Below are 20,559 nucleotides of genomic sequence, written 5' to 3' on the forward strand. Positions count from 1 at the left end.
CCCAGAGTTCCAGCTCTGAAGAAGAGTTGTATGGACTCGCAACATTAACTCCGTTTCTCCCTCCACAGACGCTGCCAGACCTGCTGACTTTTCCCAGCATAGTAGGAAGAGGAGGGTGATGGAAAAGACTTTGGCACCAACTGATGTCCAAAGTAGCAAGTGCATTGAAGAGACTAATTAATTAGCAAGAGCTGTGTTTGGGCACCTTTTAGGTTTTTCAGGCATTGCCCGGGTATCTTGTTCCAAAGCTACTGTGCAAATTCCAAGTCCTGCTTCAGTTCAGTTCCACAATTTGAGTTGAAATCATAGAACCTGGTTCGAGGATGCAGGTAATTGATCAACGTGGTCATGTTCAAGATTCAAGCCATCTCCCCCTGTACCATCCAATTAATCACTAAGGTTGTGAGCCACAATTAATCTCCTGCCTGAGAGCTGATTAATTAAAAGACCAGATTATATCAGTGTAGAATTAGGAATAAACATTCCCTAGATACCAATTGATTGGTACCAGCAGCACAGGAAATGAGAATCACTTGGGTTTTATAGGGTATTTGGTCATTGCTATCCATGCTTATCCCCAGAAACTTCACTCTAGATTTTTACTGACACTCTCCTACTCCTTTATTAAAAGATTCTGCATGAATGGTCCATCTCATCAGCCCCTCGTGTAGAAACTGGTAACCTGGGGTTTATTTTTCCAAAGAATCATGATGAACAAGAACTTGCTATTCATGTTGTCCAGTGTGGAAAATGGCCCACAGCGTTTCATTGGTGTTCAGGGAAAATGGATTCTGAGCCTAAAGCAGGATTGTGGCCGAAGGTTTAGTTGTAGAGGTGGGGTATTAAACAGCCTCTTGAAGGAGGAGAAGATGACGAACAAAGATGCTGAGTGATGAGATTCCTGAGTGATATCGATGTGGCAGAAGGCACAGTTACCCATGCTGTGGCAAAGGGAAGGGTGATGCATGAGCGGCCAATACAAGAATACAAAGTCAAACCTAATCCCACTTCTGAATGGACCAACAGTGCTTCTTGTTTCAACTCATTCAGCCTGCAGCCTAACCAACTTAAACCACCTCCACTTCTGGTAGAGAAGACAGTTGATTTTATTCAAGGAGTCCATAATTGCTGTTTTAAAAGTTATGAAGGGTTCCTAAAACAGACAAACATGCATTGTCCCTATTTTCGTGTAGAATTGCCAAACTATGTTTAATGTTTCCTAACTCTAGCAGTATGTATTTTTGTAATTGGCAGGAGGAGGTGACCTTTTCAACCCATCTGTTCCTGCCTTTCTCGACACTGCCTTCTGTTCTTTTGGTGACAAATATCCTTTTCCCTCTGCAGTAATCCAGGACATCTGCGATGACTACAGTCTGAATTTCTTTGCTTTCTATGCCTGTGTTGGCTTGTGGAACTGCTTCTTTTGTGTCGTCTACGGTGTTGCTAATTTAAGTTTATTAAAGAAGTTTTTCAAAAGGTAAGCTCTAATAACCCAGTTGCCAGCGAATATTAACTTCATTGTGGCCATTGGTGAATCTCCTTCCTTCCCCGAAGATATAGGTTAGCCCTGAGGGCACTATTCTACAGGGTCTAAAGGTACCCCGTGAGGGCTTTACCTTTGTTCTCCAGTTGTGGACAACAGAGGTAAGGCTGCCAATTATTGCCCCAGCATAGTTGACTAGAGTTAACTTCTTCTCAAACCACTCGTGTTGCACCTGGTGGTGTCAGATCAGGAATTCCGGAACTTTGACTCGTTGACATTGAAAGTATGATGTGTAAAACAGGAAGGTTTATGATTTGGAGGGTGTGAACCCAGAAACCCCTGTAGCTATTCCTTATGTAGCGAGTGTCAATGGGTATATACCTGCTCAGGGGTGCACTGCATTAAGTTCTGATCCTGACTAACCTCACGAGCTGTCACCACTAAAAGTAATCATGAAGCTTTCGGGCTGTCATTAAAAGCAACTTGTTCACCCATTTGTGAAGGAGCCATGCCACCATTACCCAGTGATGTCTGTCAGCGACTCTAGCCCCGCACCGACATGGTTTACTCTTGACTGCCCTCTGAAGTGACTGAGCAAGCCATATGCATCCACTACCTTGCAGTGGTTCAAAAAGCAGGTCCTCCACCACCACATCAAACAGCAGCTAGGGATAGGTAACAAATGCTAGCCTTGCCAGTGATGCCCACATCTCAAAGAATGAACAATAAAGAGAAAGAAAAGCTGGATTGAAGTATTTATTAAGTCATGACACACAAATAAAGCATTGAATGATCCCTATTGATGAGAGATGACATCGGATTTTAAACATGCCCCTGGGTTTTCAGCCAATGTTGACTGCTCTGCTTTTGTTCTGGTGAAATGAAATAATGAAATATCTAATTGTTCTTCATTCCACTTTCTACCTTGCAAGTCTTAAAAATGCATCTCACTTATTAAAAAATAATTGTCCCTTTGACTCTCTTCAAAAGATACTTCAAGATTGTTAGGACTGGTGTCAGAATTTTATGCCATAATGTCAATGAGAGAGCATAATTTCCTAATTGTTTTAGCTATGATTCTGTTTGTCCAATTGTGACATTTAGTTCAGTTGTCAAAATGAGTCTTTAATGACGTAATTCTTCTCTTCTCTTTATCATAATACTACAGCACAGATAACCCCATAACCCTGCACTTTTGTTTCCTTTTCACATATTTATCCAATTCCCTCATGAATGTTACTCTTGAATCTGATTCCATCATCCTGCCAGAATGAATTTCCCAGATCGTTATTTATTTAAACATTTTCCACATCTCACTTCTGGTCAATACAAGTTGCACTGTATCTGTGTCTTCTGGTTACTGACCCAGGCACCAGGAGAAAAACATTTCTCCCTATTTACTCTATCATAATTGTGAGTACCGATATCAAATCTTCGGCAAACCTTCTCTGCTCTGACAAATACGTTCTCGGCTTCTCCAGTCTCTCTACATTAATGAAGTCCCTAATCCCTGATAAATTTCCTTTGCAATCTCTTCAAAGCCTTGACATTTCCTAATATGTGGTGTTAAGAATTGGCTAGATACTCCAACTTGGGCCTAATGAATGTTATAACAACATTAATTTTTAATATTTTATAAAGGTGTAACATAACTTATAGTCTTTTGCATTCAATGCCTCTATTTATGATGCCAAGGATCCCGCATGTTTAACATGTTTTTAACAGCCATCTCAACTTGCCCTGCCACTTCTCTGTTCCTACGACTTTCTTTATTCATTCACGGGATGTGGGATTCGCTGGCTGGGCCAGCATTTATTGCCCATCCATAGCTGCCCTTGAGAAGGTGGTGGTGAAATTGTACCATCTCTCTCTCTCTCTCTGTGCCTCTGTCTCTTTCTCTCTCTGTGCCTCTGTCTCTTTCTCTCTCTGTGCCTATGTCTCTCTCTCTCTCTGTGCCTATGTCTCTCTCTCTCTCTGTGCCTATGTCTCTCTCTCTCTGTGCCTATGTCTCTCTCTCTCTGTGCCCATGTGTCTCTCTCTCTCTCTGTGCCTATGTGTCTCTCTCTCTCTCTGTGCCTATGTGTCTCTCTCTCTCTCTGTGCCTATGTCTCTCTCTCTCTCTCTGCCTATGTCTCTCTCTCTCTCTGTGCCTCTGTCTCTCTCTCTGTCTCTCTCTCTGTGCCTCTGTCTCTCTCTCTCTTCTGTGTCTCTGTCTCTGACTGGCTGTGTGTTACCAGAAATGTGAATAAATCCATGCATGTCTCAAGTCTTTCAACTAATAGTGATGATCTCCCCTTGTCTTTCACAGATCAACTGATGAAATTCTAGCAGTCTTCATATCTATTGCTTTTGTAGTGGATGCTTGTAAAGGACTGGCCAAAAGTAAGTTCATCTGTGGAAATGAAGCTAGTGTATTTTTTTTCTCTATGCCTCCCTTTCCTTTTGTCTTCTCTCATTCATCCTCCACCCCAAGCAGGGCTGGGGGGCCGGGGTGGGGGGGTGGGGGGGGGGCGGGGGGGTGGTTTCTAGCCATCCTGCTTGTCCACCATATCTTACAGCACAGAAGTAGGTCATTCAGCCCATCATGCCTGTGCCAACTCAAACACCCTACAAAATTTATCCCGCTCCCCTGCTCGTTCCCCATGGCTCTTTATTTTTTTTCTCCTTCAAATATTTATTGAATCATTTCTCAACTGTATCTGCTTTCACCACCCTTTCAGGTGGACCTTCCAGATCACAACTTGCTGCGTTCAAATATGTGCCTTCGCATTGACTCTGGCTCTTTTGCTTAAATCTGTTCTCATGTAACCAGCAATGCCAAGGTGGCTCTTGGGGAACTGGTGCTTTTTTTTTTTTGTTGGAGTTATTCTGGGCCAGAATCTTCTGTTTGGTGTGTGGGGTGCGTCCCGATGTCACTGTGCATCATTCCGATCTTCAGTTCGGCAGGCGCGCACTGGAGTTGTCTGCGCTCCCGCCGAACTGTCAGAGGCCTACTAAGCCAATTAATTAACTAATTAAGCTGTTTCTAGGGCTGCCTGTCCAGCCTTAAGGTTGGTGGGGGAGGGGGCAAAGAGCCCAGGCGGCCTTCACATTTTTCATGAAACCTCATCCATGGGCGGGATGAGGTTTCATGAAGTGTTTACTAATTAAATAAAATGTGTCCTGAAAATTCGCAAACATGCCCCAGCTCATGTGACAATGAGCGCATGAGGGGGACATGTCATCTGAGTAATTTTATCGTTTCTTTTTGGCGATGTTTTACTATTAAACTAATCTCCGAGGCAGCTCCGTGCATCAGGGAGATTTCTGTGCTCCCCCCACCATCCCCAAGCTCCCCTCACCTGCACAGGTAGCGCTAAGCTCCTCTGGGTGCGCGTCACACTGGGTAGGGCCTTAGTTGGCCCACCCACGTAAAATGGCAGCTCCCGAACAGCCCACCCGACGGGGAGAAAATGCTTCCCCTGGTTATTTTAATCACATCAGTGGTATGTTACCCTTGAACTGTTAGAGATAATGAATAATAATGATGGTTTTGGATGTTGGAAGCAGGTTCACCAGAAAAAATTTTAATGCATAAAATTTCATGAACTTGTCGTATAATTTACCGATAAAGAACATTGAAGTGGGCATATGTAAACAGGTATAAAAATATGCTGAAATATTTCTGGGCAGTGAAGGGACTTTGGGACATTGTGAGCAGAACAGGTAAATCGGGAAAGGTATATGTAAGGGACCTAAAGGTCTTTCACAATAATTCTTGTTCTAGCACTGCCCCTAGCTTGCCTCTCCCACACCCCCCCATCTTCACCTGCCTCCTCGCTCTGAAGTTCCTGACCTCCAGTTAGCATTTCCATCTGATGCCAAATCTGAGCTGCAACTTGGCACAAGTGCAAAAGAAAGAATTTGCATTTATATAGCATCTCTCACACACCTTGTGATCCAAAACGCTTTGCACCTGGAATGCAGTCTGCAGAACAGATGGTTTGCACACACAAAACTCCCACAATCAGAAAGGGGTGCTCAGATAATCTGCTTCAGTGATGTTGGTTGAGGGATAAATATTGGCTGAGGTATTGGAAAGGATTTGGTTGCTTTTGTTCAAAATCGTGCTGTGGGATCTTTTCTGCCCTCTTGAGAGCATTCCCTCAGTACGGCACTGGGAGCATTGGCCTAAATTTTGTGCTCAATTTTGGGATGCCAATGAAACATTCTATTTGATAAAGACTTGATGGAAAAGAGGAAAGCTATTCCAAGCAGCATTGTAGTTAGGTGTTTCACAGAAGGCTAAACCCTCAAAAGTTGATGACTTTTTAAAGCTGGGTTCCAAATTTTGGTCTACGGTTCAGTATTGTCCTTTATGAATGAAAAGTGGATTACGTGGGAAGATCTTAAAGATTTTGGTGTGCAATCCCCTGCAACTCACTCTACATATCCTGAGGTGATTCACTTTGGTCACTGTTTGTTATCCAACAGTTACTGTTCTTATCTTTTGTCTCTACCCTATTTAGCCCTTCCCTCCATTCACCCCCATTGGCCCCTCAGAAGTATGGCTCCTCTTTTCATGCTTCTTTTTCTCCCTCAGCAGTTCTTGACCCTGCAAAGCCCAAGTTTGCTCAAGACATGACTCCTCCCATATCTAAAAGAGCCTTTCTAAAACTTCTGTCAATCTCCTGTACAAAAAACAGCTCATTGTCTGATAGAGGACTCTTCTCAAACTAGCACTCTCTCTGTTGTGACTATCCTTGTCCAACTTATTAATGGTACTATAGCCACTGTTCCTCTGATCTTTCCAGCCAAGTTTTGCTATGCTAATCTACAGCATCTGTTTTCAGTTCACCTGATCTATTGATCTGCTGAAACCTAGATGTATTCCCTGGCTGCTGACTCCATCCCTCCCTCTGCCAACTGACTGAGGCTGAAACAGGCTGTTCACAATGTTGTCATATTTGACTGACCCCAAGATGAGCTTCCACCTATCTGCAATGCTGTAATATCGCCCGACTCCACCCCTGCCTTTGATGCTGAAGCCCTCGTTCACTGCCTTCATTACCTCTAGGCTTGATTATTTTAATGCACTCCCGGCTGGTCTCCCACATTCTACCTTCTATCAATTGAGATTAGTCAAAGTCCTGCTGCTCATGTTCTTACTCACAACAAGACATACGAATTAGGAGCCAGGAATAGGCCACTCAGCTCCTAAAGCCTGCTCCGCCATTTGATAAGGTCATGGCTGACCTGATTGTAACCTCAACTCCATATCCCTGCCTACCCCTGAAAAGACCCATTCCCGCCCCCATCACCTCTGTGCTTGCTGATCCACGTTGGCTCCTGTCAATCAATTCCTCGATTAAAATTTTCATCCTTGTTTTCAAGTCCTCTCATGGTCTTGCCCCATTCCCTCCAGTCCCACAACAAACCAAGATATCTGTGCGCCCCTAAGCTCTGGCCTCTTGATTTTAAGTCCACCACCACTGGCAACTACCCTTTAGTTGCCAAGGGCATAATCTCTGGAATTCCCTCCCTAAACCTCTCCACCTCTTTTATCCTTTAAAGACATTTCTTAAAACCTACCACTTTGAACAAATGTTTATCCATCCGCCCTAATATTGCCTTACATGACTCGGCGTCCAATTTTGCTTGATGATGAATTGCAAAGTGCCTTGGGGCATTTCGTTAGGTTAAAGGTGCTATATAAATACAGATTGTTGTTGTAAAATGATACATTTGTATCTCTTTGTATTAAGGATGAAATTCTTGGAAGCAAAGCTTACAATACTGGCTATTTACTCTTTCTCTCCCCTTCCTCTTTAGTTTTTCAGAGTTATTACTTCTGTCCTAAAATTCAGACGGACCACCTAGGGTGGGGCGAGGAGCTTGGCTCTACTTTTAACAGCAGCCCTACAAGCAATGCTACAGATCCTGATGGCGAGGACTACTGTGGGCGCGACACTGCTGTCCTCAGTCTGCTACTAATGCTCGGCACCCTTTGGCTGGGGTACACCTTGTTTCAGTTCAAGAAAAGGTATCTTCCTCAAAGCTCCTGAAACAGACAGATAGCCTCCAAGTTGGCATCAGTCAGCTTGTGCATCCTCAAGCCAGCTAGACCCCTCTCCTGGCCAGGTAGATTGACCCATCGCAGTGTTGCCCGTTGCCATAGTTACAGGCTATATGTGGACAGCAACAGCACCATGCTTATCAGGAAAACGTTTATGGTGTGGGCTTTTTAAAAAATAAAAATAAAATTATCATTTACATTTCATTTGACAATGCTTTCTGATGCAGGCAAGTTGGTCAGTTGAGTTTTGTGGTGACCTTCGGGGCACAGGGACAGAAATACCTGGAGGGCAGATGTACACAAGTCTTTTGTAGGTCTCGGGGCAATTTGAGAAGGCTGCTCGTTTTTAAGGAAACATAGGAGTGCTTTGACTCAATAGAAGAATTAGATAGGATGTAGAGCACAGAAAGAGTTCATGCCAGAATTTATGCTCCACTTCAGCTTTCTCCAGTTCTTCCGAATCTAAATCTATCATGTATCATATTTGTCGTAACCCTCTATTCCCTTATCTAGCCTCTCCTTAAATCCATCTATACTACTCACTCCAACCACTCCCTGTGGTAGCAAGGGCCACATTCTTAGCACTCCCTGAGTAAAGATATTTTTTCTGGTTTTCCTTTTTTTTGGATTTCTTGGTGACTATCATATTTATGACACCAAGTTTTTCTTTCCCTTCCCCACAATTGGAAACGTTTTCTCAGTGCAGACTTAGTCGAAAATGTCCATAATTTTAAAGACCTCTGTTCGGTCTCTCCCTTGACCTTTTCTCAAGAGGAAATAGATCCAGCCTGTTCCTCCTCTCTGCCGGGTATTTCTTGTAATTTTTTTTGCACTCTTTCCTGTGCCTCTGTCTTTAACTAGTAATGTATGCAGAACAGGCCCTGTTTAAAGCACATTCCAGTAATGCAATTCCCTTTTGGTGCATTTTGTAGATTGGGGAATTTCCTGAATAACATTTTCATTTTAGCGCGTTTACAGTGCAAACCCAGTCCTTTTATTTTAAAAACAGACCGAGGCTTTGCTCACTGCTTTCCTCTTCCAACCCACCTGCTCACCGCTCCTAGGCAAGTGGGAGTGGGAGGTGGAGGAGGAGGAGGAGGTGGCAAGCAGGGCAGCCAGTGGAGGAGAGTGACGAGCGGGAGGGGGAAGGAGCAAGCGGGAGGGGAAAAGAGGTGAGCGGGAGGACCAAGGGCTGAGCAGGAGGGTCAGGAGGTGGATGCAACGTGCACAGGGAGAGCAGCGAGCAGGGGGCAGAGTCAGGGAGGGAAACGATGACAGGAGGGTCGGAGGAGGAGAGCGGTGAGCGTGAGGGAAGCCTCGAGTGGGTTGGTCAGGTAAAGTGGCAGATGAGAAGCGGTGAGTAGGAGGGTCAGGAGGGGGGGAAGCAGTGAGCGGGCGGCTTGGGAGAGGCTGTGACCAGGAAATGGCGAGTGAGGGGGCTGGGTGAGGGAAGCTGCGAGTGAGGGAAGCTGCGAGTGAGGGGGCTGGGTGAGGGAAGCTGCGAGTGAGGGAAGCTGCGAGTGAGGGAAGCTGCGAGTGAGGGAAGCTGCGAGTGAGGGGGCTGGGTGAGGGAAGCTGTGAGTGAGGGGGACTGAGTGAGGGAAGCTGCGGGTGAGGGGGCCGGGTGAGGGAAGCTGCAAGTGAGGGGGCTGGATGAGGGAAGCTGCGAGTGAGGGAAGCTGCGAGTGAGGGGGCTGGGTGAGGGAAGCTGCGGGTGAGGGAAGCTGCGGGTGAGGGAAGCTGCGGGTGAGGGAAGCTGCGGGTGAGGGAAGCTGCGGGTGAGGGAAGCTGCGGGTGAGGGAAGCTGCGGGTGAGGGGGCTGGGTGAGGGAAGATGCGAGTGAGGGAAGATGCGAGTGAGGGGGCCGGGTGAGGGAAGATGCGACTGAGGGAAGATGCGAGTGAGGGAACTGTGAGTGAGGGGGCTGGGTGAGGGAAGCTGCGAGTGAGGGAAGCTGCGAGTGAGGGAAGCTGCGGGTGAGGGAAGCTGCGGGTGAGGGAAGCTGCGGGTGAGGGAAGCTGCGGGTGAGGGAAGCTGCGGGTGAGGGGAGCTGCGGGTGAGGGAAGCTGCGAGTGAGGGAAGCTGCGAGTGAGGGGAGCTGCGAGTGAGGGGAGCTGCGGGTGAGGGGAGCTGCGGGTGAGGGGAGCTGCGGGTGAGGGGAGCTGCGGGTGAGGGGAGCTGCGGGTGAGGGGAGCTGCGGGTGAGGGAAGCTGCGAGTGAGGGAAGCTGCGAGTGAGGGAAGCTGCGGGTGAGGGGCTGGGTGAGGGAAGCTGTGAGTGAGGGAAGCTGCGAGTGAGGGAAGCTGCGAGTGAGGGAAGCTGCGAGTGAGGGGAGCTGCGGGTGAGGGAAGCTGCGGGTGAGGGAAGCTGCGAGTGAGGGGGCTGGGTGAGGGAAGCTGCGAGTGAGGGAAGCTGCGAGTGAGGGAAGCTGCGGGTGAGGGGGCTGGGTGAGGGAAGCTGCGAGTGAGGGGGCTGGGTGAGGGAAGCTGCGGGTGAGGGAAGCTGCGAGTGAGGGGACCGGGTGAGGGAAGCTGCGGGTGAGGGGAGCTGCGGGTGAGGGGAGCTGCGAGTGAGGGGAGCTGCGAGTGAGGGGAGCTGCGAGTGAGGGGAGCTGCGAGTGGGGAGCTGCGAGTGAGGGGAGCTGCGAGTGAGGGGAGCTGCGAGTGAGGGGAGCTGCGGGTGAGGGGAGCTGCGGGTGAGGGGAGCTGCGAGTGAGGGGGCTGGGTGAGGGAATTTGCGAGTGAGGGAACTGAGTGAGGGAAGCTGAGAGTGAGGGGACTGAGTGAGGGAAGCTGCGAGTGAGGGGCTGGGTGAGGGAAGTTGCGAGTGAGGGAACTGAGTGAGGGAAGCTGCGAGTGAGGGGACTGAGTGAGGGAAGCTCTATGCCCAGGTCAGCGTCTATCCCATCAGCATTTCCCTGTGCGTGCTCATCCTCGGACTCACTGCTGGACTCGTTGTGTGCAGCCGCAGCCACTGTATCAACGTCTTTGTCATCCACTGCATCCTCCCTTTCCAGCACAAGATTGTGGAGAGTGCAGCATGCATCCACTGTCACCGGGACATGATCGGGGGGGGGTACTGGAGTGCGCCCCCTGGGCGGTCCAGGCACCGGAAATACATCTTGAGAAGACTGATGGCTCTCTCCACCACAGCCCTTGTGGAATCGTGGCTCCTATTGTAGCGCTGCTCAGCTTCTGTTCTTGGATTGTGGAGAGGCGTCATGAGCCACCATCTGAGGGGATAGCCCTTGTCACCCAGCAGCCAACTATCCAGCCGAGCTGAAGCACTGAAGAGCCCCGGCACCTGGGAGTGTCTGAGGATGTAGGCGTTGTGGGAGCTGCCTGGGTACCTTGCACAAACTTGTAGAATCAACATCTGTGATCACACACTATCTGCACATTCATGGAGTGGACGCCCTTCCTGTTGACGAAGGCACCGGGCTCACCTGCTGGCGACTTGACAGCCACTTGTGTACAGTCTATTGTATCCTGGACACGGGGGAAGCCAGCAATGGCCGCAAAGCCTCTGGCTCGCTGTGTCTGACTTGCCTGTTCACAGCGGAAGTGGTTGAAGGTCAATGCCCGTCTGAACAGAGCATCTGTAAGCTGCTTGACACAAGTGTGGACAGCTGATTGGGAGACACCGCAAAGATCACCCACCGACCTCTGGAAGGAGCCAGAGACATAGAAGTTAAGGGCAGCTTGTGACATTTAGAGCCACTGGCATGGGGTTTCTACCCACAAGTAGCGGAGACTGACAGATATAGTTCACTGTCTTCCTTGACAGTCGGAACCTCCTTCGGCACTGCACCTCAGTCATATTGAGGTAGCTGCTTCGCCGCCTGTATACCCTGGCAGCAGGATAGTGACGACTTCTGCAGCCCCTTCCACCTTGGTCTACCTCTTGGCCCTGCCCCTGTCCTCCTAAAGGTGGCTACCCTAGAGACTGAATGTGCACTCCTGACCTCCTTCCTTCTAGCCTTCCCTTCCTCAGAGGAGGTGCCTCCAGTGGACAGTTCAGCTCCCATTCCCAGGATCTGGGAAGGCTTCCAGAAACCTGCAGACCCAAAAAAGACTCCTCACTGCAGAATGCTGACCTGAAGGTTAAGCGTCCAGACAAAGCAGCTGGGATGCGTTTTGAAGTTTTGCAGATCACACAGGCAAGTTTCAAAAACTTTGAAAAATCAATGCTTGAGAGAGCACACTCACGAGCCCCAGTGACCCCTCTTATACCGACCGTGGATGAGATTTATGTAAATGTGTCCTACCCACCTGCCCGTTGCGCCCGTGCGCCAACCCGAAGATTGCACAGGTGTCGAAAAATCAGCGTTGATTGGTGAGTCAAGGGTCTTAAGTGGCCTGTTAATTAATGGCGGGTGTGCAGCAGATATCACCACACGCCCACCCAATGAAATATCGGGATGGCGTGTGGTGACATCGGGACACTCGCCCAACGTCACCGCGCTTCATTTTACACATGACACACGTCAACGGGAAAATTCTGCCCTAGGTATATTACGTCCACGACATTACCCTTGTCTGCTCTCTTTTGCCTCTTCAAAAATGTCGACAAGGTTGGTCAAGCAAGACCTTCCCTTTTTAAATCCATGCTGACTATTCACTATATTTTTGGCTTTAGATGTTCTTCTATTCTCAACTTTAGTCGGTACTCAGCTACTTTTCCTCCACTGATGTTGAGCTGACTGGTCCATTGTTCCCAGGACATGTTCTATCTCTCCTCTTAAATATAGGCATTAAGTTAGCTGTCTGCTGGTCTTCCGACCCTGTATTTTTCTCTTAGCGAATTATTACGAAAGTGGGCTAAGGCATCTGCTATCTCTTCCCTAAATTCTCTTAAAATTTGAGGGTATAATCCATCCAGATGAAATAGTAAATAAACTATCCTAACTTTCAATTTACAAAAACGAGGGGGTTATGCAACACCTTTTTAAAACTGTTGCTTAGGCTTCTGGTGCTTGGGCACCAGATTTTAGGAAGGATGTGAAGGCTTCTGAGAATGTGCCCCAGAAGAGATTTATTAAAATGCTACCAGGGAGGACTGACTTTAGTTGTGAGGAACTGGAAAAGCTTGGTTATTCTCCTTTGCACAGAAAATATTGCCAAGAGATTTGATAGCGCCATTCAAAATCGTGAAAGGTTTTTTTCTTTCACAGTGAAGTATTGTGATCTGGAAGGTGCTGTCTGAAAGTGTGGGAGAAGCAGATTCAACAGTAACATTCAAAAGATAATTATACTGGAAGAGGTAACATTTTGCAGGGCTGTGAGGAAAACATAGGGGAGTGAGATTACTTGGACAGTTCTGCCAAGGATTCGGCACAGGTACAATGGACTGAATGGCCTTGTTGTGCGCTGTATGATTATATGATGCTGGGTATGATTCTGCTGAGTGTCTTTGATTTCAGGCCTTATTACCATTATTTCAGGATCCAAATCTAATCCCTTGTCCACTAAATCACTTCTCTAACCCTACACCTTGGTTTGCCTGTAGTTCAGTAATTTGGGAATGGTTTGCCTACTAACCCTGAAAATTGGGGGCAGTGACCAACTGTGATGCTGGGAAGAGAGGGTGTGTGTGGTTAAAATGAGAGTCAAAAATCAAGTGAACACTGGCCTCTAACTACCGAGTGAGTAGTATATTATCATTTGAACATAGCTGACGTGGAAGGCACTTTGACGACACCACAATTTAAAGCGCCTGTTAGGAAGATGGTTTTTGTCACTGGCAAATTCGAAGATCCATCTGGTTTGTTTCCAACCATCCAAGGTTCAATGATGGCAATGGAATTATTGACTATTTCAGCAATCGATCTCTATCAAAGGGACTACAACAGGCCCAGAGGGAACCATGGTCCTCAAGCATGTAGCACATGCCAGGCCTTAAATTGCTCCCATATTGTACCCTTAAATGTTATTTTATTGCCTGAAACCTGTTTAATTAATGAAACTGTGCAGGCAACTGGCCGTAGAGAGATGAGGCATTGAATAACTATTTAGTGTATTATTGAACAATAACTCATGAAGCTGTGCCAATTGTAATGATTTTTGTTGAATCTAGCCCAGCCAACATCCATTGTTGCTTTAAGATAAAAGCAAAACATTGCGGATGCTGGAAATCTGAAACAAAAACAAAAACTCAAGCAGGCCTGACAGCATCTGTGGAGAGAAGGACAGAGTCAACGTTTCGAGTCCATGTGACTCTTCAGCTGTGAAGAAGAGTCATACGGACTCGAAACACTGACTCTATCTTTCTCTCCACAGATGCTGTCAGACTTGCTGAGTTTTTCCAGCAGTTTTTGTTTTTGTTCCATTGTTGCTTTATTTGTTTTTTTTTTAACCAAAAAATTCCATTTTTCTACACAGGTGTACTTAAAAAAAAATGTTTTTTATTTTTTTATACAGCCCTTTTCTGCATGCCAGGGTCCGAGAAACCCTGTCTGATTGTGCCTTGCCGATATCTGTGGTGGTGTTTTCATTTGTGGGATCATTCCTTTTTAGAGATATAAAGGGTATGTTCATTCTTTTACTTCATGAAGCCTGTGTTATTTTAGCTTTGTTCTGGAATCATTCTGCTTGGCTCCATTCAGTTTGATCACTCTCCTGTTCCACTGCCTTGGCCTGCTTTCTCTTTCTTTTTCTAGAAGTAACTTGCTGTACAATTGTACTTAATCTGCAGTAGTTATTAGTGCGACATCATTGCTGAGGGATGACAATTGATGTCTTTGAGGAGACTGCTGAAGAGCTTCACTGAGGAGTGGGGGAAGATGAGTGGGAGAGGCCTTGGTTTACGTGTCTGGTGAAGAAGTGCGCTAGTGCTTAAGAGGATGTTCAAAGAATTGGTGAACATTGTACTATAAGTGGGGGGGAGGGGGGGTTGAGAAAAATGAGTCTTGAAATAAATTGAAGGCTTGTGGGTGAGTGAAGTACCATCTATTAAGTGAGCTTTTCCATTTGTAATTGGTCCAAGGACATGATGAGTGAGATGTGTTGGAACCTCTTCAGATATGCTAAAGCTTAGTCAACTTTGGATGAACTTAAATTTTATAGATGGGCGTTGGCGGGAGAGGAAGAAACCATTGGCAGAAAAGATTAAACTCTGTTTCAAGCTAGTTTTAGCAATTTTAAAAAAAATATTGTTTCAAGGCATATTTCCTTAAAGGACTTTAGTGAAACAAATGGGCTTTTACAACAATCGATGATAGTTTCATGGCCACCTATTACTGAGACTAGCTTTCAATTCCAGATTTTGTTCATTGAATTTAAATTCTATTGGCTGAAGTGACAGGATTGAACCCCTGTCCCTACAGCAATAACCTGGATCTTTGGGTTACTAGTCCAGTGACCTCACCGTCTCCCCATAAAGAGAAGTTACATGGGGTTTGTTTAAAATCAAAGGAGTTGGATGCTGAATATGATGAAGAACTAGAGATAGAGCAATCAAAGATGAGGGGGCGGGAACTATTGGCTGAACTTGATGGCACAAAGAAACAATCAAAAGGACGTCAACTACAATCCAGGTTAGAGTGATTGGAGAGGAGGCAAGCTAATCATGAACATCCTTTTGGTAGAAAGTTACGTCAGTGGTAATTTGCTGAGTGAATGATGCTAGATACGTCCTGTTCTCTCCTTCAAGGATTCATTTGCAATCACCATGGACGGTGCTGGAATTTTCAACAGAAGTACAGAGCAGGCAAGCTAAAAATAATACATTTTATAGAAATAAAAAGGGTACTCTCTATAGGTGCAGCCATTTTCTCAGACTTGAGGAAACATTCCCTGGCAACATTTGAAAAGTTCTAACCCTTCCAGAAATGAAGAACTTGCATGTATTCAGTTCCTTAAGGATACCCCATCGTACCTTACAGCCAACACAGTGTAGTTGTAATCTAGGGGAACATGGAATGTCATGAGATAAATCACTGAACAATTGTTGAGGTGTAAATATTGGCCAGCACACACAGAAAATTTCCCTGGCCTCTATAGGATCTTATCACCTGCAAGGGGAAATGGGGACTTGGTTAGGAACTGGGGGTGTTATCCAGGTTATCATTGGAGTGGGGATTGAACCCACAAGCTCTGGATTTAGAAATGTGCATGTTAGCAGAATCAATGTTGAGACATTGAGTAAAGTGGCAGGCAAAGCAGGGGAGTTTGCAAACAGGAAGACTTAACAATGAATGTCACCAAAAGTACCCTATAGAATTGGTCAGAAGATCTTAACTCTTCAAGTATTGATGTGACATCTTCCCAAACAACCAGACACCTCCTTGGTTTCTACTCATGGGGATAGCTCTTCCCTGTATGGAGGTAGTGTGGTTTGTTGAACCTGTAGCCTAAACAAAGTGGTGCAGTAATGGAACTCTCGACATCAAGGCTACATTTGACCGAGTGTGGCATCAAGGAGCCCTAGCAAAACTGGAGTCAATGGGAATCAGGGGGAAAATTCTCCATTGGTTGGAGTCATACCTAGCACAAAGAAAGGTGGTTGTGGTTGTTGGGGGTCAGTCATCTCAGTTCCAGGACATCACTGCAGGAGTTCCTCAGGGTAGTGTCCTCAGCCCAACCATCTTCAGCTGCTTCATCAATGACCTTCCTTCCATCATAAGGTCAGAAGTAGGGATGTTCACTGATGATTGTACAATGTTCAGCACCATTCATGACTCCTCTGATGTTGAATCAGTCCATGTCTAAATGCAGCAAGACCTGGACAATATCCAGACTTGGGCTGACAAGTGGCAAGTAACATTTGCACCACACAAGTGTCATGCAATGATCATCTCCAACAAGAGAGAATCCAACCATCGCCCCTTGATGTTCAATGGCATTAACATCACTGAATCCCCCACTATTAACATCCTGGGGGTTACCATTGACCAGCAACTGAACTGGACTAGCCATATAAATACTGTGGCTACAAGAGCAGGTCAGAGGCAAGGATCGTGCGACGAGTAACCCGCCTCCTGACTCCCCAAAGCCTGTCCACCATCTACGATGCACAAGTCAGGAGTGTGATGGAATACTTCCCACTTACCTGAATGAGTGCAGCTGCCACAACACTCAAGAAGCTTGACACTGTCCAGGATAAAGCAGCCTGCTTGATTGGCACCACACCACAAACATTCACTCCCTTTGCCACCGACGCACAATGGCAGCAGTGTGTACCATCTACAAGATGCACTGCAGGAATTCACCAAGGCTCTTTGGACAACGCCTTCCAAACCCACGACCACTACCACCTAGAAGGACAAGGGCAGCAGATAGATGGGAACACCAACAACTGGAAGTTCCCCTCCAAATCGCTCACCATTCTGACTTGGAAATATATCGCTGTTCCTTCACTGTTGCTGGGTCAAAATCCTGGAACTCCCTTCCTAACAGCACTGTGGGTGTACCTACACCACATGGACTGCAGCGGTTCAAGAAGGCAGCTAACCACCGCCTTCTCAAGGGCAACTAGGGATGGGCAATGAAGTCCTGGCCTAGCCAGTGAAGCCCACATCCCATGAATGAATTTAAAAAATGCAATAGTACAAGACTCTCCTTTAAAACGTACCTCTTTGACCAAACCTGTCCTTGTGTGGCTCTGTCAAATTTTGTTTACACTCCTATGAAGCATCCGGGGATATTTTGCAATGTTAAAAGCAATATATCAATGCAAGTTGTTGCAGCTTAAGGAGCAACCCATCATAGACTGCCCTACTGTGCTGGCAGCTTTATTCTATGATCTCTTCCAGTCTCTCATCGTACAGAACATGTGACTAGTTCAGATTGCCTTGTGACTGCACCTAACAGGAAGAAGGATTCAGCCGGGTTGGTGTGCACAAGAATAGGCTTTTTAACGCCTTAAAATTCCTTTTTTAAAAAAAAAACTAGTTAACTGCAAATTCTCTCATTTTAAACCAATTGCGTACAGCTCACCAGGTGTTCTAAATATTGGGAATAAACACGAGGCAAAAATTGCAGGTTATGATTTCAGAAGTTGTATATTAGAAACTTTATTATTTATTTATTTGATTTAATGCTGACATGTTCCGCTCCTAATTTTACTTTTATTTCTATTTTCCAGTTGCTTCGTTTAGTTATAATCCCAATAAGGGCTTATTCAACCTGGCCCCATTTCACCTCCTCTCAATTGGAGCAATATTCGGTGGGATGGGTTTGGGCTTCCTTCTCTCAATGCTCTTCTACCTGGAACAGAACATTGTGATGTCATTAACAAATGCCCCTCAGAACAGGTAAGGTATCAGAAGTAATGAACTTTCCCCACTCAGCGTGGCCTCATGCACTTGGTACAATCTCCTCCGGCCTTGCTTCCTGGCTTACCCCTTTCACTCTTCTCACTCTGGTCTTCTGCTCGTTCTCTCTGCCCCATCATCTGGAGGTCTTCAACCGTTGAGGCCTGTGCCCTGAAACACTCTGTTCCTAAGGTCTTTCACCTTGCTACATCTCTTCCCTGCCTTCAGAATCCTTCCTGAAATGTGTCTATTCCCTCTGTCATCTTCCCTACTAATTTACCCAGTTGCAACATGTGTATTTTTGTTCTTCTTCAAATGCTCTCCATGTTGTGCTTAAATGAGGCTGCAATTGGAACTTTGGCTCAGATTTTCAGAGTTATAGAGACTCTGCACCTGAACCCAAATGGCAGTGCTACCCTGGATCCGGAATCCCGCTCCCATTTCACATGGATCTTATTTTCGCTGGTAGGGTGGGGACATGGGGGAGGGATGTGATTCACACATGGGAAACCTGAAATCATCAGGGCCGCCATTAGACCACATATTTGTTGAGGCGAGATCTGTTTCCTATAGTGTGTGACTTAAGTTTTTTAAAGTAGACATGAATGTCTGTAAAAGGTGGATAAAACCTGTGCAACTATCAAATTATTTAAACCCCCTTCTCTTTAAATTTTGGAATAAGAACAGCCTGCTGTGTCTGAGTTGGAAAAAATTGGTACTTGCAATTTCAATAGCTGTTAGTCGATATAAGCCTGAGGGCCATCAGTATAGTAGTTTTACTGCTTGAGTCCTTCCACAACCTATCATTGTCACAGTTTCATAGCTCCAAGAGTTTATTAAGGGATTTGATGTTGGTCTATGAACACAAATGTTTGTTTTTATAGTGGAATTAAGTAACTGGGGGGATTTAACTGTGTTGAATAGAGTTTTATCAATGAGCGTGCTTTTTTTTTTAATACCGTGAAGTCTGTAATAGATACTTGGAACTTAATTTTATTTAATCTTAGCATGGATCTTGAGCTCTTCCCATTGTGCATAGCTGGCATAGATGCTGTAAGGGCAAAGGGTGGTTCATGGGTTGGCATGAGATTGGCATAGTAAGGGCCCTTGGGGATGGGTAGAGGGGCATGGATTGGAATGGAGGGTATGAGGGGCCATGGGGGGGGTGTGGTTAGAGAGGCATGAGTTGGCACGAATGGGGCATGGAGAGAGTGAGTGAGTGAGAGGGTCTGATGGGTGAGGGCTGGAGGGCTCTTCCTATTTTACTGTTTTTATTACAACAGGAGTGAAGTCCTAGAGCACAAGGATGGGCCTTTTTTAACCAGCCTGCCTCGACACTCAGCAGCCCAGGGGCAGGGTGGTGGGCTCAAGTCCAGCCTACAACCGTGCCACCCCTCCCTCCCCCTCCCCCCGGCACCCCACAACCCCAACCACACCCAAGCAATGGCAATCAGCCACTGGCGCTGTTTCTCCAGAGGCAGCTGCACCGAGATGGGAATTTTCCGGACACTCTGCACCTGCCTTGGGAGCAGCAGTGTAGGGTTTTGTGCCTGGACCCGAAACCCAGGTTTAGGGAAGGAATTCCATTCTGCCTTTCTACGTCACTCTCTCTCTTTCCCTGTGTTGTATTCTGTTTTATAAAGCGCCCTGAAGCGCTTTGGGGTTTTTCTTACGTTAAGGGTGCTATATAAATACTTTTTGTTTGCGGAGCGAGATTAGAGAATGATCTCTTTTGGTCTGTCATGAAAAGGTTGGGCCATAACTCCTGCAGAGTTGGATTTGCCACTCCGCTCCTATTTACTACACTAAAATGCAGCCCAACCTTCCGACTCGGGCCGGGTGAGAATGCTGCAGTGCAGTGGATTCCCCGGGCCTCCTCTTGAGTGTAGCAGCGTTGAGGCGAAGGGAAGCCCCACCCCCTTTTCACAGCAGTGGCTGCCGTAAAGCGGGTAAGCGTAAAGGTTCAGTCACTTTGGGAAACCAGGGAAGGGGGTAAGTGTGTTAGGGTCAGGAGGATGGTTGGGCAGGAGTGGAGGCAGGTGGTGGGGGTTGGTTAGGCATGGGGCATGGTGGGTAGGTGGGGGGGGATGGTTGGGGGGCTGTTTTGGAGGTGGGGATGTAGCTGGGGTCGAGAGGGTAGTTGGTGGGGGTATCAGGGGGGTGATATATTGGCTGTGGCATGAGGGTGGCGGTCAGGGGTGGAGGGTGGGGTCCATTGGGGTGTCATGACCATAGTTAGCCAGGAATTAGAAGTAATTTTAATCCTTTATAACTTTTCCTGAGTAGCTATTCTGCTACGACAGTCGAAACCATCCGAAGTTTATTATTTAAATCAGAGTTTTGTACGGTTCCCATTGCAGGGCAATTGCCCAATGGAAGTTTGAACTTCCTGGGGAGTTGCCATCTAATCCTTAAGTGGGGACTTCAGGGGTATGGGGGTTACCCCAGAGCATCTTTGCGGTACCCCCACCACGCCCTGCCCCAGGTATGATGCCTGCCCCAGAGAACGGAAGTTAGGGGCCTTGGTATGCAGGAACAGCAAGTGATTAGGAAGGCAAAAGGAATGTTGTTTATTACAAGGGGTATGGAATATAAAAATAGGGAAGTTTTGCTACATTTGTTCTTTTTTAAGTAAGGAGACAAAAACTATAGTATTATAGATGTGGTCTCACCAACATCCTGTACATGATTGCTTTCGAAGCAGTTCTGAAAATGTTCACTTGACTGATTCCTGAGATGAAGGGGTTAGCTAATGAGGACAGGTTGGGCT

At 46.5% G+C, this 20,559-nt stretch overlaps 1 protein-coding gene across 1 annotated transcript in view; it reads left to right on the forward strand.

Annotated features, from left to right (window-relative positions):
• slc4a11 (solute carrier family 4 member 11) overlaps positions 1–20,559 on the forward strand; it is a 182,940-nt gene that overhangs the window by 144,524 nt on the left and 17,857 nt on the right. The window contains exons 12-16 of the mRNA XM_041200763.1: positions 1,345–1,477; positions 3,792–3,865; positions 7,295–7,505; positions 13,957–14,063; positions 17,621–17,789. Coding sequence (XP_041056697.1) covers positions 1,345–1,477; positions 3,792–3,865; positions 7,295–7,505; positions 13,957–14,063; positions 17,621–17,789 — 694 coding nt within the window. The remainder of the gene's footprint in view (positions 1–1,344; positions 1,478–3,791; positions 3,866–7,294; positions 7,506–13,956; positions 14,064–17,620; positions 17,790–20,559) is intronic.

This window comes from Carcharodon carcharias, chromosome 1, assembly GCF_017639515.1.
Source record: "Carcharodon carcharias isolate sCarCar2 chromosome 1, sCarCar2.pri, whole genome shotgun sequence".
NCBI lineage: Eukaryota > Metazoa > Chordata > Chondrichthyes > Lamniformes > Lamnidae > Carcharodon > Carcharodon carcharias.